The sequence below is a fragment of the Cotesia glomerata genome, linkage group LG8, assembly GCF_020080835.1.
Source record: "Cotesia glomerata isolate CgM1 linkage group LG8, MPM_Cglom_v2.3, whole genome shotgun sequence".
In the NCBI taxonomy this organism is placed as follows: Eukaryota; Metazoa; Arthropoda; class Insecta; order Hymenoptera; family Braconidae; genus Cotesia; species Cotesia glomerata.
In genome coordinates this window covers 7,930,727-7,949,349 of record NC_058165.1, presented here as the reverse complement: position 1 = coordinate 7,949,349, position 18,623 = coordinate 7,930,727, and the positions used below count along the sequence as shown (strand labels likewise).

Sequence of the window (18,623 nt, the reverse complement as noted above, 5' to 3'; positions counted from 1 at the left end):
CGGTATGGGTTTATGTCGCATGTTTTTTTTTAAATATTTTTTAGATGGTTGACTGTTTTTACTTATTTTTTTAAGAATTATTATTATTAATTATAAGAAAATAATAATTTATTTTCGTTATTTCTTCTAAATGAATACAATGTACTGTATTTTTAAATTAATTTTTTCTAATCTTTAAAAATTACAAATTTTTTCTTTTAAACTTACTAATATTAAATTTATTAATGTAATTATTATTAATTTTTTTAAAATAATGAATAGAAGCAATAAAATGTGTTGATTGATTAAAAATTGATGAAATATAAATCAAATTTTTATTAAAAAAACAACGTCTCATTTCAAGAATGTCTTAGCGTGAGATAAAAGTCTACACTGAAAAAAAAATTAACTTGATTCAAGAGGAAAATTCTTGAATCAAGAAAATAACTTTGAAGAGGATGATTGTCTTGAATCAAGATGAAAAATTCTTGAATCAAGTAAAATTTACTTAAACCAAGTAAAAATTTTTTAGTTTAAGAATTATTTTACTCAAATCAAGAAGATGAAGTTCTTCAAAATTATATACTTGATTCAAGAACATTTTTTTTTTTGTGTATGAATTCAAACGTAAGAATACGGGGCTTGATTCCCGGTGAAATTCGAAACAAAAATTTCTATTTTTTTCACCTAAATCATTTTTATTTCTTCTTTATGAGTGCAATGAATTATTTGAAACTCATTTCTTCTTAAATTCAGTTCTAACAATCTTTATATTTATTGATATAATCATAATTAATTTTTTTTATAAATAATTGATAAACACAGTAAAATATTGATTGATTGAAATAAGAAGAAATGTAAAATTAAAATTTTATTTAAAAAATACGACCCATCCAAAAAGTGTCTCAGCGTGAGAAAATAATCTGAGGATTTAAACATGAAAATACGGAGTTCGATTCCCGACGTCATCAAAAAATTACGCATATTTTTAACTTCCCGCTAAGAAAATCGAAGATTTAAAAAAATCGGGAAGTTATTGTTTTCACCCCGTTTTACGAAAATCGAGTTTTCATCGAATCTCGACGTTTCGAGGTCCGAGGGAGCTTCCCTGACTATTCCCGCGGTGGTGTGTGTGTGTGTGTGTGTGTGTGTGTGTGTGTGTGTGTGTGTGTGTGTGTGTGTGTGTAAATGTATGTAAATTTCTTATAACTTTTGAACGGTTTGTCCGATTTGATTGTGGTTGGTGCCATTCGAAAGGGCTTGACCAAACTTAGATTTTGTATATACTTTGAAACGATTCGGACTGGTAGATTTTGAGAAATCGCAAAAAAACTACAAAAAAATTTTTTTCGAAAGTGGTTTTTTTGGAATAACTTTTAAACGGCTTCACCGATCAATTCCAAAAACTAATCAGCTCTTAACATAAAAAAACCACGTCAATCGCCGCCAGTCCGGTCAAAATCGGTTGATTCGTTCGTGAGTTATCGTTGACGAAAGAAAACCGAAAAAAGTGTTTTTTCGGAATTACTCCGAAGTTTTCCGCTTTATCAATATAAACTTAAAAATTTTTCATGACGCTTAAAAAACTGCGTTGAATGCCATCAACCGCGTGAAAATCGGTTCATTCATTCCAAAGTTATTGCGATTTGAAAATTCAAAAAATAGTGTTTTATCAAATTTCTATCAAACTTTTGAGCTCTTCGAGCTCAAAAGCATACAAAAGCTATTTTTTGAGCTCGGAGAGCTCAAAATACACAAATTGTATTTATGAGCTCGAAGAGCTCTAAAACGTCATAAGTGCAATTTCAAGCGTTTAGGTATAGAATAAGCGGGAAGTTGCAGGGATGGCCTTCAGGGTCAACCGTTTTCCTAATTTTTTTTTTCAAGAATAATAGGCTCGACTGAAATTAAATTATTATTCTTCTTTTTATTATTATTAAAAATTAAAAATTCACTACTCCATAAAGAAAATGTAAAACAAAGTAATTACTCAAAATTAAAAATCAATTATTATGATTTTTAAATTTGATATAAATTAAAGACTACCAAATAAAGAAACAATTTACATTAAATTGATTAAATTGCGATATTTTTAAAAAATGACTGATCTTCTTAAAATAAAAATACAAGAAGTTGTTACTGCGGTGATTGAAGGTAATTACAGATTACGGAGAGTACACCGATGAGTTTGATCGGTTAATAATCTTCACAGTCGATTCACGTACCAACAACGGCTTTTAAATGAAATATAAATTACATATTCACACGGCGAAATGTGTTACTCAGCCGTGTTTGGCATTTGTTTTTGTTTGTTTTTAACGTTTTAAACACAAATACTAAATACAAAGACGATTGGTATATTTCAAATATAGCTAGTAATTGTTTTACCTTGAAAATGAGACACGTGGACAAAGTACTTTATATATTAAAGTTAGTCATGCTTTTATTATTTTTATACCGCGTATTAAATAATTAAATTTAATTGTCTTCATTTTATTGTTTCATTAATTCGTAAAATTATTAATTTCATTTTTTTTATTACTATTATTATTTAAGGTGGGTGTCAAGGACGGGCTTAATGGCTAATAGATTATTTGTTTGTTTATTAGTGTTTAAACTAAAGTCCAAAGGAATTATTTACCTTTTATTATTGATTTTGTCTACTAAATTCATCTTAAACTCAAAATTGCCATAACTTAAGATTAAAGATGGCTTCTGAGCAATCAAAGAGTTTAAGGTTACTTTTACATAAATTTAAAACTGGAATAAACTAATACAAATATTTCTTCTTTTTCTCATTAAGGGGTCATTCGGGTTTGGAACTTTCAAACAATTTTTTTTTTATATTTTTCGAAATTACTTATATCTAAAAGTATTGTGTTACATATTTATGAAGATTTTCAATCGGAAGAAAATAAAATTTTTAAAAAGGCTGAAGAGCTTTTCTATGCTGCTAACATGGTTGATTGACTTATGACAAAATTTTTTTTTTTGATTAAAAAAAATTTTAATGCGTTTATCTTAGAAGTATGTTTTTCTGGTTTACGTACATGATATCTCCGAAACCACTGGCCCGATCTTGATAAAATTTAAACCACATATTCTACATTGCATAGTAGTAGCCATTGCATCAGCTACGTGTACAAAATTTTGATTTTTACTATTTTTTTAGAACTAAAAACTGTGAAAAAAGCCTTATTTTTCAGTTTTTTTTTTAAATGTCCGGCATTTTGTTATTTATCAATAAATTTCAATCTCCGTAGCTAGTGCAATAACTAAATAAATTTAGACATTTTTTCTGTTATTCAAGAATGTATATGATGAGCTGAATGAATTTTATATCAATATCCATTACAGTTTCTGTGTGAAAAAATCATAAATACTGGCTTCAGCGCTGGAATTGGAATAACCCTTTCTATGAAAAAAAAAAAATGGTAAAATTAAAACTAAAAATTTAATTTCTTCATTATCTTCAATTTTTTGGGTATTCCTGTATTTTAGTAGTGTGTGAAAAAATTTTCAAGCATTAATAGAAAGATAAACTAAAAATAAAATCCGTCAATGTCAAAGTCAATGATGTGACATAAAATATACCTAACTATTTAAAAACTAGTCATAAAAAATAAAACGCTCCTCTATTTTATATTTATATTTATATTACACATTATATTATATTATTATATTATACCTTATAGGTGTTAGAAGCGTTAATGTCAAGGATAGACGGTTATAAAAAACGTAGGAAGTATTACTTCATCAAACTCTATACTATACCTATCCACCTAGCCTCCCATTGTAACAATAACAATCATAATAAAATACCCGATTCTTAACTTGAAATTAAAAATAATAAATAATTTATAATTTATAATAATATTCTATTTAAAAAGTAAAAAAAATATTTTAATTTTAATTTAATTGGGAATCGAACTCCGTGTCCTAATGTTGGAATTTAAAGATTTTTTTCTCAGTCTAAGTCGATTTTCAAAAAGATTATTTTCTTTGATTAAAATTTAATTTTATGTTTATTTAAGTTCCAATCATCTATATTTTATTTAGTGAAAATTAAAAATTTTTTAACGATTAAAAAAAAAAAATAATAATAACACTTTGCTTCTAAACAATAGAAGTTATTCTTGAACATCACTGAGAATCGAACCCTGTTCTCTCACATTCAATTGACAAAAACTTTGACCTCACGCTATAAGACACTTTTCAAGTACTATATTTCGTCAATAAAAATTGAATTTTATTATTATCCTTTAAGGTTGTTCTTTCCCAACCTATAGTTTATGCTACTGCTGTCTTCTTCATTCGCTAGTGTCACCTCTCTTACGGGCTATTGCTTACTTACTTCCACGTAAGACTTTATTTGTTTACTCTACTAGTTTATCAATGATTTCTCAAAAACTATGTGATAAGGAATTTCAGAATTTTTTAGGCTAATTGAATACGTATTAATCTAAGTAATATTAGTTTTTCATGAAATTCTTAAAATTTCGTCAATACAAAAATAATAAAACTTCGTCATTTTCTCTCTCTTTTCCCATACCGCCTGTGTAATAATGTCGTTTTCAATTATAATTATCTTTGGTTAGAAGTGGTAAATCGTCTCTAAATTTCAACAGCATGGGCATTATGCATTTAATTACTTATATTATAAATTTGGAAGGTTTCTTGAAATTTTTCTCGCATGACCCAACTACCTTAAATATTAATAAATCAATCTCTTATTTTTTATATAACTTATTAATAAAAAATAAATTACAATTTTATCAATGTAAGTGGAAAAATTTTTAGTTTTTAAATTTAAGAAGAAATGAATTTAAAAGAACAATAGATTGTATTCATTAAGAAGAAATAACGAAAATAAATTTAAATGTAAAAAGACAAAGCAGAAGAAGAAATAAACGTATAATGTAAAAATCGTGTATTATTGTTTGAAATAGGCTGGTAGAATAATTGGTAATTTGCAGAATCTTTTATTCTATCAGATACCTGATTTTATTTATATTCCGTTTCGAAACAAAATAAAAACACAAAAGGTATTATTGCTCGTGTGATTCATCGTATCACCTGCGATCTAGTGTGCAGTGTAGTGTCATTGGTATGTTTTATTTATAGAATTAACGAGTGCATGAGTATAAAGGGTAAAATTGGGTGAATTCGATTTGTCCTGACAAGTTTTTTTTTATGGGTATCATATTAAAAAAATAATATAAAGTAATTTAATTAAAAAAAAATTTTTAAAAATGAATGAATAAATAAACATTTATTTATTTCTATGGATTTATTTGTTGTATCTCGGTAGTAAAATTAATACAATAATATTTACAGACTTAACATGTAAATTCTTAATTTTCTTTTGATATTATCTGTACTTGATATTTGTAAATTAATTATTCACATATTTTCTATACACTTTACTGTAAATACAATGAAATTTTTTATTCTTTTAATTCTATATTTCCGTTACAATTGTTAATTAATCCATATCGTTAAATAATTTAATAAACCGTGTAATAAATAAATATTAATTTTTTTTTCTTTTGAATTTTATAAAAAAAAAACCGTCAAATATTTTTAAAAAAAGGTTTGTAAATTTTTGTACAAACAAAAATTCACAATTAATTTTGTTTATACCTATTAAATAAATTTTAATAAATTATTTTTAAAATTTTCGTAAAAAATTCACTATCCAATTTTTTTCAACAATTAAATTTTTTTTTTTTTTTTTTTTTTTTTTTCATATAAAATTACCCTAAAAAAATTTTAATAATTAATTACCAATGTGCGTCACAATATATAAAATTAAACACGAAAAATCCTGCATGTAATTTAAAAAGAAATTACTGAGTATTACATTAAGAAAAAATTTCAATTTACATGTTTTATTTTATTGATATTGAATATTTTTATTTTTGAGCAGCGGATGAGATCAAATATGTCGAAGAGCCGAAAGATAATTATGACTAGCATTTACAATTCAAAAAATTAATTCCGTTCTCTACTTTACTTTTTTACCATAACTTTACTTCAATAATTAAATTAAATATTTTATATTAATTAATATATAATTAAAATAATTAAATTAATAATAATAACTCTTCTTACACTCGACTCTGCCGCGTCAATAAGTGAAAAATAATTAAAAAATACATTGTAAACTCTAGAAATATTTCCACCACCATCGAGTAATTTAAGTTGCATTTGCAGGAAATAATTATTTATAATATATATATTGTTTATAAAAAAAACTCCACGCACAATGACTTTCAAACGCAGCAAAATTCATACCAATTTATAATTATTGTTCTTTTATAATTTACACAATAATAATATTAATAATTTAAAAAAAATTTTAATTATAATTATTTATTTAAGACAATAATAATAATTATTAAATAAACGCAAGTTTGTCGACCTAAATTACAACTAAAATTTATTTACACTTTTAATGAAACGAGAGTTTATTATAACCATAAAATAATTATATTTATCATTATAATCACGAATTGTCGAATTAAATTAAAGAGTCTAAAGTCGAGTCTAGACTCTCAATTTTTATAATTTTTACTTGCGTAAGGCACAAAATTATTTTTTTATTATTATTGATCAACACAGAAGATCATTTATTATTTATTATTATTATTATATTTAAGTGTAGGCACTATTATAAATTCATAAAACTACTGTTTAAAATTGTGCGATATTTTACAGTGAATTTACAAGGCACCTAGGAACAAATTTACTTGTTAATTAATTATTTATTATCAATTAACTATAAATTTGTAGTCATATGGCGTTTTTTAGACGAACACTTGACGGTACTCGTAGGATTTTTTTAATTATACTAGTTTTCATTTTGAGGAGAGTTATTGAACATTAAAAAAAAATATTTTATAAATTTTTGTATCAATTAATTTATTTATTTATTTAATATAAGTAGTGAATTTTAAGACCAAAAACAAATTTCACTTTTATTCTTTTAAAAAAATTTTTTTCTATGTAGTAATTAAAAATATTTAATTACTTCTTAGAAAAATTATTTTTAAGATAAAAATGAACTTTTGATTTTTGTGAACATAAAATAATAGAAAAACAAAACTATTAATTTTTATCATTACTTGACGTCATTTCAATTGAAAAAAAAAAAATTAATAATTAGTTGATGAAAATAAAATGCAATTTTTATGAATACTAGTATAATTAAATATTTAATAAATGATTTGAGGGACGGTCAGTCAGTCTATAAATATAGGCAGAGGACATTGTCCATTATCACTCTCTCGTTCATTAATTAATTACCCTATTACATTCAGAAATAATATTTATAATAATTATAATAATGACAATAATAATTAATAGTAATAATAATATGAATAATATTTGTAAATAGATATTATATAAATATATATTCAAAAGCCAATCATCGATTTTTTATATTAGAATAATCAAGTTTTGTGATTGTCAAACTTTAAATTTATATTATCGCGCTATAGATGTCATAAGGGCGTACAAAAAATATGATTGTAATTCGGAAATATAAAGTAGATGAAAAAATTTTTTAAATTTTTTAAAATAAGGGCGTATTAACAAAATTTTATTGGAATTGATGTAATTATTATTCAGAAGTACAAAAAAATTTGAAAAAATTTTTTTTCTAATTTTACATTTTTAATTCATAAAAATATTAATTTTTGAAGGAAAATTTTCTTACAATAAAGACGTATGAATTTTTTATCCTCCAAAATTAACGTGATAATTTAGAAGTATAAAAAAAATTTTTTTTTTTTCAAATTTACATTTTTTTATTTTTAATTTATTTATCCACTAAGAATTGTAAAAAAAATTTTTTTTCAATAAATTTACATTTCCAAATTATAACTACATCAATTTCTTTCAAAATTTACGTATCTATGATTTAGAAATATAAAAAATTTCCTTTTTCAAATCATAAAATTATAAATTTTTGATAAAATTTTTTCTCCTTATCATCTTCATCTTCTACCAATAAACGCCCTTATAGCATCTACAATACAATAAACTTCACCTCGCAAATAAAATTCAAAATAAAATCCTTCATTGGCTGATAAATATTAATTTCGATAATAAGAATAATAATAGTCTTTCTCTCTACATTCACGCCTCCCGAATCACCCAAATTTAATATAAATATTTACACGTCTCCAAAATATTTCTCGACCAGCAGAAATTTTCCACATCCATAAATTATTTACAAAATAACTACATCCAATAAATGACCCCTCAATTATTTACAAAACATAACTTGTAAACTAAACTTAAGATCCGCCTTGAACTTGGAAGCGCCTGATGCGTGCCTGGACAGATTCGCACTGAACTTCGCTGTACCTGGTGTACCTTCCAGCGCGAACAGGTTCCCGGATGACAACAAGATTGCCACCACGTTCTCTGAGAGCTTCTAGACCAGTTTTAGCGCGACTGGAGGGCGGAACTACCCTGGAGGTTTTCGACCCCGTAGAAGCTGGATCAGTTGTAAAGCGACTGAGAGCTTTGCTGACGACTCCATTGCACTCTCTGGGCCAAACTCTGGTGTGATGCCGGTCCCAGCGGTCAGACTCGCTTCCAGTAAAAGGAAAACTCGCGCGACCTTGCAGCTGGCTCTTTCCATACAGAATAAAGTCCAGAGAGTCGTCGGAGTAGATGCTGGACCGGTCGCTGGAGCTGTCGGTAGAAATTTCGGAGACTGTGTCGCTTCCGCTGTCACATTGTTGCTCCTCGCCGAGGATAAAGACTGGAGTGCACTTGAAGACGTCTCCAGCAGGCATCGTGTGATTCCCAATCGCCCGTCTCTGCGACGAGGAGTTTGATTCTATTATCACGATTTCTCCGGAGAATTTTTGGGCCAGCGAGTCCATGTTTTTTTTGAAGGTGTCGCGGCGGTCTGGGCTCAGTCCGATTCTGATCGCCGTCATTTCAGGGTAAATTTTTTCGTGCTTGGTGATCTTTTCGGTCAGCGAGATTTTTGATGAAGAGGACTTGGACTTCGACTCTGGTTCGTCCACGCTCGGCTCCGGAGTTGATGTTCGCTCTGGAAGCTCCGCTGGAGGGAGAGATTCAGGCTCTTCTTGGTGAGATGATATGGAGGATGATGAAGATGATGATGATGAGGATGGTGCTGATAGTGGAGACTCTGGCGATGTTCGGTTGAACCAGGGGTGCTGCAGGCATTCTGTTACTGTCAGTCGTTGGCTGTAAGAAAAAATTTTGGTTTAGTTTTTTTGTATTTTTATAACTATTTTTTGAATTGTAATTGGTATAAAAGTATTGGGAAAATTATGGATTTTTATAATTACATGCTTGTGGAAAGAACAAAGAGTTTTAGAGGAAAGAAAGGATTAGTACGATAAAATTAATTATCGTATAAAAATAATTTGATTAATTAATAAAATCATTCGTTGGTATTAAATTTTAAATTGTTAGGAATTTATTCTAAGTTAATTATTTCTTCTTTCGGAATTGCGATAACAAATTTTATATTGGAATTTTATTGTAGTTGCATTAATTCTTTAAAAATTTTTTTATATTAATTATTTAATAACTTCTTCTTAATCAATTATTTTTTCCTTCAGAATTCTAATAAAAAATTCGATACGAAAATTTTCTCTAAGAATTACTTTATATTAATTTTTTAAACATTTTTTCTTCCGGAACTTCAATAAAAAAATTCAAATAAAAATTTTACTGATTCGTCAAAAATTAAAAAAAAAAAAATTAATTCATACTAATTCTTCAGTATTTCTTCAAAATTTATGAAGAATTTAATTTAATTGATAACATTTTTTTCGATAAAAAATCCTAAATTAAATTTTTATATTTAACAATCACATTTACTCTACACCATTTTAATTACAAAATTTCCAATCATTCATACGTCGATTATTTTTTTTCATAAAAGTTTCAATAAAAAATTAATTTACTCAAATTTTATATTTGAATCATTTTTGTTTAAAATTTATCATAGAAATTTTTTTTCTACCAATCACACTTTAAAAAAAAAAAAAAAAAAAAAAAAACTAATAAAAAAATGTTTTTTTTATATCATTTTAATTTAAAAAACTAAAAAAAATCGAACAATTTCTTCATATATTAATCGTTATTTTCTTTACTGAATAAAAAATTATTACCCAAAAATCAACAACCTCAACAATAAAATTTCCATAAAAAGTAAAATAAATTTCCACATAATACAAATTAATCAACGAACATACATCCATTCATTCATTCACATATTTATCATCCATCAACAAAACAGAGCTCAGATCTCCTTACATTAACCATACACTCAATCTAATAAAATATAAACATGAATATAAAACGGAAGGAACTTCTCTACATAGTGCAGAGACACAGATACGCATTTAACATAATATACATCGCTTAACAGTATCGCTTATCAGTACCAAGTGCGTAGTACAATGACAGCTGAAAGGAAACTCTTATCATTATCACAGACCGGCATAATATAACATTTAACATTGCATACCAGTTCAATATCATTTCCCATTTTCTCTTATCTCCTAGTACTTATATTATACATAAATGTAAGCTATCACTAGTGATCCACCGAAACAAATTACACCGACTTTTAACTTCCGTTAAATTAATATTATGCATATTATAGTTATAATTTATAATATAATCTACTATACTCAATATTCTATTTCTTCACTAACACATACACACACACACACACACACACACACACACACACACACACACACACACACACACACACACACACACACACACATACACACACACACACACACACAACTACTCACTAAAAATAAATAATATTTTATTCAATAATTATTATGCAATTTATGCCGTTATTGAAGTCTCAGATAAAATATCTAAGCAAGTGTGACAACTTGTCGTTAAAATATTTTTATTTCTTACTCTACTATTTATTATGTCGCGTTAAAACTTAATATATATACATATATACTTGTCAAACGGTATATTTAATACCCGCGAGAATTAAACGTGTTAAAAAATAATAAATAAATAAAATAAATTAATGAATAGTTTATTTTAATAAAAAGCTACTCCTTGGAATTTTAATAACCGGTTAAATAACACTTAATTATTTACTTGTTAATTAATTATTTTTTTTTTTTTTATATTGCGGTTTTCCGTTTTATTTAGATATCAACTTATTTTTCTATTTTTAAAAGAAAAAAAAATAATGAATTTAAGACTATTATTTTCGAGGATGTGGTGAGCTGAGGAATTAATGTTTGTTATTGTGTTTGCGTTGGAATAGGTGAAGAAACGATGATGAGGAATTAGGAAGAAGAAGAAGAATTAGTTACCTTGGATCTTTGACCATAAGTTTGCGCATGAGATCACGTGCTTCTTCGGATACATCCTCAAAAAGATCATCCGGGAAGTCTAGACGGCAGCGACTGATGTTACAGAACGTTTCCTGCTTCGTGTCTCCGCCAAATGGCGAGCATCCTGTCAACAGAACGTACAGAAGGACTCCCACGGACCACATATCTGTTGCGAGGCTTATTGGCTCGTAGTTTAGAACTTCTGGAGCTGGAAATATAAATAGTGGTCAATATTTTTAGTCTTGTGGTTATCTAGAGTTGATTTAAGTTTTTGAGTTTTGAAAAATTTTTACTCCGGAGTCAATATTAACTCCGGAATTAAATTTGACGTCTAACTTTGTGTAGATAAAAAATATTTTATTTTAGTTTTGATAAAAAATTAACTCCGGAGTCAGATGGTACTCCGGAGTCAAATTTTACTCCAAAAATGATATATATATATATCGAGAAAAATGTATTTTTGGGTTTAGGTAAAAAATTCATTCCGGATTCAATTTTAACTCCGGAGTCAAATTATACTCCGGAGTTAAAATAAACTCGAGAATCAGCGACATTAAATTTAATTTAAAAATTGATCAAATAAATTTATGACAATTAAAAAATTTGACTCCGGAGTCCAAAACAAAAAATTAAATTAAAATTTACTTTTAAAATTTATTGACAAAATTTATTGTGAGTTAAATTTAAAAAAAATTAAACATTTCTATAAAATTTAATATTTGACTCCGGAGTAAAAAATTTCAAAACTTTAAAAATGAACACTTAAAACCTTGATAAATAAATAATTAATTATCTTACAAAACTAAACTAGTGAATAAATCCTTGCATAATTAATTAAACATTCTCCACAAAACATTACAACATACTATAAATAAATGATAAATTGTAAAAAACGACGACAAAATATTTAATAATATTATATTTTTGCTGTCATTTAACATGACTTGTAAATAATAACAATATTTAGTAAATGAATGAACACACAAGATGTGTCATAAGGTCTCAGTCTTATTGAAGCTGTGAAAAGTGATAGCGATTAAATTGACCGTACAATGCGTCTGTAACCCCGGACAATTGTATTATATGCTCCACAAGTATCGTGTCATGCGTACGGTCATTAAACGTTTAAATAAACCAAAAAGTCTTATTCACACGAATACATAATACTGGTGCTAGTATATAAATCGGTAGTCTGGTGCTGCGTTTACAACGGGATTTTTGAACGGAACTTGGCGCCAGATTCTACCGAATCTGTGGATACTGGTGCTAGTATATAAATCACCTTTTAAATACTATACCATTTACTATTTATTTATAAATTCATAAAAAATACAAAAAAAATTGAGGAATTTATTCAAACTATTCTGTTGTTAAACTCACCAACATAATCGGGCGTGCCCAAAATTTCACGGATGTCAGCACCTTGACTGATGTATCTTGAAATTCCAAAGTCACAGAGTTTTACATCACAATCAGGAAATTCTCCAGTCAGGACTAAATTTTGTGGCTGTACAAAGTAATAATAAAAAATAAATAATTAATAGTAATAAAATTTGTATGATTTTTAATAAAACGATTTTTTACTATAACAAAAAAATATATTTTTATTCCTAAAAATTGAAAATAAAAGGTGCTAACATGATTGCTTTGATCTTAATAGCGAAAAAGAAAATTTGAAGCTTATATATACTCTGATAAAATAATTTCGCAAGCGAGAAGGTGTAGCAGCCTAGCGGAGAAACTAAGGACTAACTTATCGCGAAATTAAAAATTCTCAATAATTGGATTGTTTCAAGCTTTTTTTTAACTATAATAAGTTAATTTTTATCAGCAATAATTAGTAATTATGTTCTTCAGAACTTTTGTGAGCGCTCAAAATTTTATATTTAGAAGTTTGTTTGATTGGTTAATTTTAGTCTGATAGTTAAAATAAACTTTTACAATAATTATCATTTAAATTTGATTTGATATTAACTAAAGTATAATTGAATGAATATATCTTGATTAAAATAAATGATAAATAAATAATTGAATGTTTATTTTGATTTTCTATAAATGGCAATTGAAAATACAGAATTTATAATTTACAAGTTATTATTTTGTAATCCAAGCAAAAAAAGCAATTGATGATGTATTATTATATACTCTAAAATCTTCGTCCGAAATGCATCTTTTGGTACAAGTTTTACGTCTATTGGTTCAGTAGTTTTTTCAATTAGGCATTAAATATAATCTTCATTTATTAGTATAAATAAATGACATGAAAATAAAAATGAAAAATAGTCAACGCGGAATAGAAAATCTTAATCTTAATGGAAATCTGATAAACGGTGGATTGAAAATATTTAAAATTGAATTATATTACAGTCCCCCGAGGGATATTGAATAATAAAAAAAAAAAAAAATAAAATAAAATAATAGCAAGTACATAAGTAAATAAAATTAATAAAAACAAAAAATTAAATTCTGTACGCATTGCTGCTACGAAAGGAAATAAACTTTCCAGTTTGTTAGAGCCCAGGCATCGCGATTTAATACGTAACCCTCATACTTATAAATACTTTACTAGTTACGGTCTTAATCGCGAAAGTAGAAGCATGTGAGTATATATAAGTGTATGTGTGCACTATATAGAATCTGCACTATATAAAATATGTCGAGGATATTTTTTCATGTAACAAAACTCGCTGACTTAGATTTAATATAACACAAACACAAATACAAATACAGACTGGACATTCGATCCCGATTATATGATTGTGTGGTACATGTGATACCAGTCTTTGAATCAACTATAACAAATGTCGGAAGTTTATTTTCATTTATATATTATTATTATTATTATTGTTTAAGATTATTTTTTGTTCCGCGAATAAAAATACGGAAATCTATTAACTATCGCATCAGGAATCGGTTATCCGTCCATGAAATATGCCATTCGCTTTTACTTATTATTGTTTATCACGCAATTATTAGAGAAATTATTGTTATTCTAATTTATTTTATTGTAATTAAATAATTATATTTAAGAGAAAAAATTGTATATTTAATCTTCCACAGGTATTTTTTTGTGATATGATTTAGAATTTATTTTTTTATTTTTTAACAGTCTTCAAAAATAAAATATAATATTGTTTTCAATTTTTTTCGACAATAAATATGTGGAAAAAAATTGAAAGAAAATTTTTTAATTTAACTTCAGCGTAATAATATAAAACTAGAAATTTGAATTTCGCGCGCGTTAATCTTAAATGATAAGATGTAACATAGGGAAGGGGGGTTTTGGGCTATGAATGTATTGGCACAACGAGCAGAGATTGTGTGTTTAAACACGGGACCCAAAAAGCTGAATTTATCGAGTTTATAGATAAGTCAATATAATTAAATATTAAGCGCATTAGAATGATAAAAAATACAAATTGTGGTTTTATTATGTGGAAATAAATAAATGCAAATAATTAATAATTAAAGTTGGTGAAGACACATACATCTTACACCAATATACAAAAATTGTAGATGGTACTAGCTAGTAATACATATATCTCATCATGTGATAAAATTGAAAAAATTAGGCAAATATAAAAATTTAGAATTGATTTATTTGTTCAAGAACTTTTTGTTGACATAATCAATAAAAATTTAATAGGATAATAAAACAAGATTTTTTTGGTGTAGAATGATAAAAGATTGAAGATAATAAAGAGGTAAAATAATACACAACAATAAAAAATAATGACAAGTACTCAATGATGATGACTTGATGACAAAGTCGTGGGAACGACACGGTTTTGCGAGTAAACCTTGAAATTCCTTAACGTGTATAAATTAAACAGGTAGTTGTAATAAATATGCATAATGCGTGTGGAGAGAAAGAGTCAGATGTAACCTTAGGGTAGAAAATTTTCACGAGCGTGGTTATGCTTCTATTATACTACTATATCATCAGAGCAGGTAAAGGCATGCTTGCTCGATCCAACTTTTAACATTAAATATTTTACAGTAATACACCCGTGGTCATATCGCACTACCATAAAGTGTACCGTAACTCTTTATTTTGCATAAGTACCTTGACCGTGCAATTTCAACTACGTGAGCCCTTTATTCACTAACTTTAACAACAAGTTTATATTCAAAAAAATAATGTCAGATAATTACTTAAGAGATTTTAAAAATAAAATAAAATGGGTTGAATTCAGCAAAATTAAATTCGTCCTCACTGCTTTTATTTGGTTTGAGGAACGATTATGGGACTTGGCGATGGTATTAGTATGCTATGCCTGATACGTGACCTCACTGCTTATTATCAAATGTCCGATGTATATGTACTAATAGGGAGATCCGAAGATTCCGGGTTAGGCGCGTTGCGGATCATCGTTAACTTTTAACTTTGCCTCGGAATACGAATTACTTTGTTTATTTTATCATGGATCTTGCGAAGGTGGACTTAAGGGGTCCTATAAATAATGGATTTTATTGTCGTTACATATGTTTTTTTTTATTTTTATTTTATATTTGCATTAAAATAGAAATTTTTTACTGAATGATACACGGAAAAAAATTGAAAAAATTATTCTTCAGTAAGGAAAAAAAATAATAAAATATTAGTCAAAGTTATTATTATTATTATTATTATTATTATTATTAATAAAATTACTACAACGAATACAATAAAATTTTCAAAAATTTCAATAAAAAAAACAGAAAAATTGTAGCTTCTCTTTTATTTTTAAAAAGAATAAAATATTTCCCATGTCCATTACGTCGTAGCACTAGACCGTGACAAAACGATAAAAAAATTTCATTCTACTTGTATGATATAAGAATAAGAATGAAAATAGACTCCTCGGTCATTGAACAAAGTATAATCATTCATATACATCTATATATATATATGTATCTATGTATATACACCTATAACTACCACAATAAACAATAATGATGATGATGAAGATGATGAGTTCAAAAATGTATCAAGTCATGATTGAAAAATCTGAGCTGGGAAATAAAAGTATCATCGGGTGAAAAATCATTGTATTAGATTCTCTGTAGTATATAAAAAAAAAAAAACACTTTTCATTTAAATTTACATTTACATGCTGATATAATATTTTTATACAATAACACATGAAACGAGATTAAAATCGTGTTTCTTTGTTTGATATCAAAGAGCATGTTAAAATAAAAAAAAAAAAAAAAAAAAAAAATAAAATGAAACGTAATTAGAATCAGACATGACGATTTTTCTTGCTCCATTATATTCAATTGAATTTTCTAGTCCGTACTATTTTAGACTTGTACTCTTGTATTATTTTCTATTATATTCAAAACTGTAATATAATTCTACACGTGAACGTGAAAGTAACCCTGATATATATATTAAATGTATGTTTGCTGTTCGTCCTTGTAATAAATGACAATAGATTTATACCCGACAATAGAAAGAAGAAAAGAAGAAATAGAAAATAATTAATAAATTTAATGTGAATAAAAATGATAAATTTATTTCAGAAACTGCGAACGAATTGCGAGCGGGTGAGTACAAGGAAAAAAAAATATTAAAAAAATAATTATCATGCAAAAACACGTTATAAGCGTGTGTAAGTGAAGAAACATTCGAAAGCAAACCACAAAAGGGCCGGGTAGTAATAACATTACTGCAAGTTAAAAAAAAGCATCGATAAAACCACAAGGCATTAGTTTATCACTGTTACTGCAGGTAATATGTTTTCGATCGTTTGTTATTGGTGCAATGTATTACTTTTATAGTTGTTGCTGTTGCTGTTGCTGTTATTATAATGAAAATGAAGAAACGAAAATAAAAATAAATATAAGAAGGTAAGTGTAAGGATAAAAATAGCTTGTAAAAATGTTGTAAGAAAGGCGAGATCAAGAGCTTGTAGAAGGTGTTGTCGAGTGTTCGGATCGACTTTCGAATCTACTTGTCGACAGTGCCCCCGCACAATATTCCTCTCTTTTCGTGGTATTGAAAATACACTTTTGCAATACTCTCAATAAATTACTTTTCGGTTCGAAATTTTTTATATTAAGGATTTTTTTAAACTTTTAGAGTTTTCTTTCTTTGTATGTTATTTTTATCAATATTTTTTTTTTCGAAGTTTCAAAATTTATTAATTATTAATTAAGAATTTTTTATTTCCGTTTATTAATATTATTATTATTATTAAATATCAATCTTATGAATAAGAATTATTAAATACTAGCTAATAATTGTAAAAAAAAGTTTGGGGCATTGAAATGTGCATGCATTAGCGCATAAATACTTTAAAAATTCACACTTAACTATTAAAACCACTTTTTTGTGTAAAAATAGTAATTAATCGATTAAAAAAAATTTTTTCAAGTTTAGCAATGATTGTTCTTTCTAACAGTATGCTTTTTGTATGACTTAAATGTACAATACAACTGTCAGGTACAATTTAATGAGAAAAAACGTTAAGATCTTGATTTTTAGAATATATTTTGGTACTTGCGCTTGCAGCATGCAAAATCCAAAAAACTGTTTTATTTTGTGAGAAGAAAATGGAGAACAAATTTAAAAAAAAGAAAGCTGTCTGATACAATCAGCCTAATCATTTTTTCAATTAAAAAAAATTTTTTCTTATCAGAAAATTAACTTTTCTGAATTCTTCTATTTTTCCAAATTAAAAAAAAAATTCTTAACTGTTAAAAAAAAAATGTTATGAACTTTGTACCTGAAAAAAATTATTTTTTCTCATAATTGCTCCAATTAATTTTTTTTTATTCTTAAATAAAAATTGCAATATATAAGAAAAATTCTAAACATCTTTAAAAGTTCAAAAGGTCACGTTCCGTTACGCTTTCGCGCGTACGACCTCGAAAAGCCTGTGATTATTCGTTGCCAAGCACGTTTTTTACCGAGGTATATATATTATATATATATGTGTGATGTATAAACGTCTACACATATATTTTACGAGGATCTGTCGTGTATATTATTGGTGTTTCCGGTAGTGTTAAAAAAGGGGAAAGACTGTTGTCTGGTTGGTTAATAAAACGCTTTTATGTTGCTACCGAATTGTTAATGATTTATATTTAAAAAGAAAAAAAAACAAAGAAACAAAGGATTAATTTAAGGTTGAGAACAGGGTTATTTTTAAGTTAGGGGCTGGAGTGTGTAAGAAAAAAATAAATTTATAAGAGTAAGTTTGAATAAGTAAAATGTAATTAAATACTTATAGCATTGTAATACCCCGTGTTGTATAATTTATTAGTTTGGATTGG

General features: G+C 26.7%; 1 protein-coding gene across 1 annotated transcript in view; it reads right to left on the bottom strand.

Moving 5' to 3' along the window:
- Positions 1-7,968: 7,968 nt before the first annotated feature.
- The window catches only part of LOC123270293 (serine/threonine-protein kinase 17B-like), a 56,980-nt gene continuing 46,325 nt past the window's right edge, over positions 7,969-18,623 (bottom strand). Inside the window, exons 4-6 of the mRNA XM_044736286.1 lie at positions 12,741-12,867; positions 11,340-11,568; positions 7,969-9,213 (exon numbers count right to left, since the gene is read on the bottom strand). Coding sequence (XP_044592221.1) covers positions 8,283-9,213; positions 11,340-11,568; positions 12,741-12,867 — 1,287 coding nt within the window. The 3' untranslated portion in view covers positions 7,969-8,282. The remainder of the gene's footprint in view (positions 9,214-11,339; positions 11,569-12,740; positions 12,868-18,623) is intronic.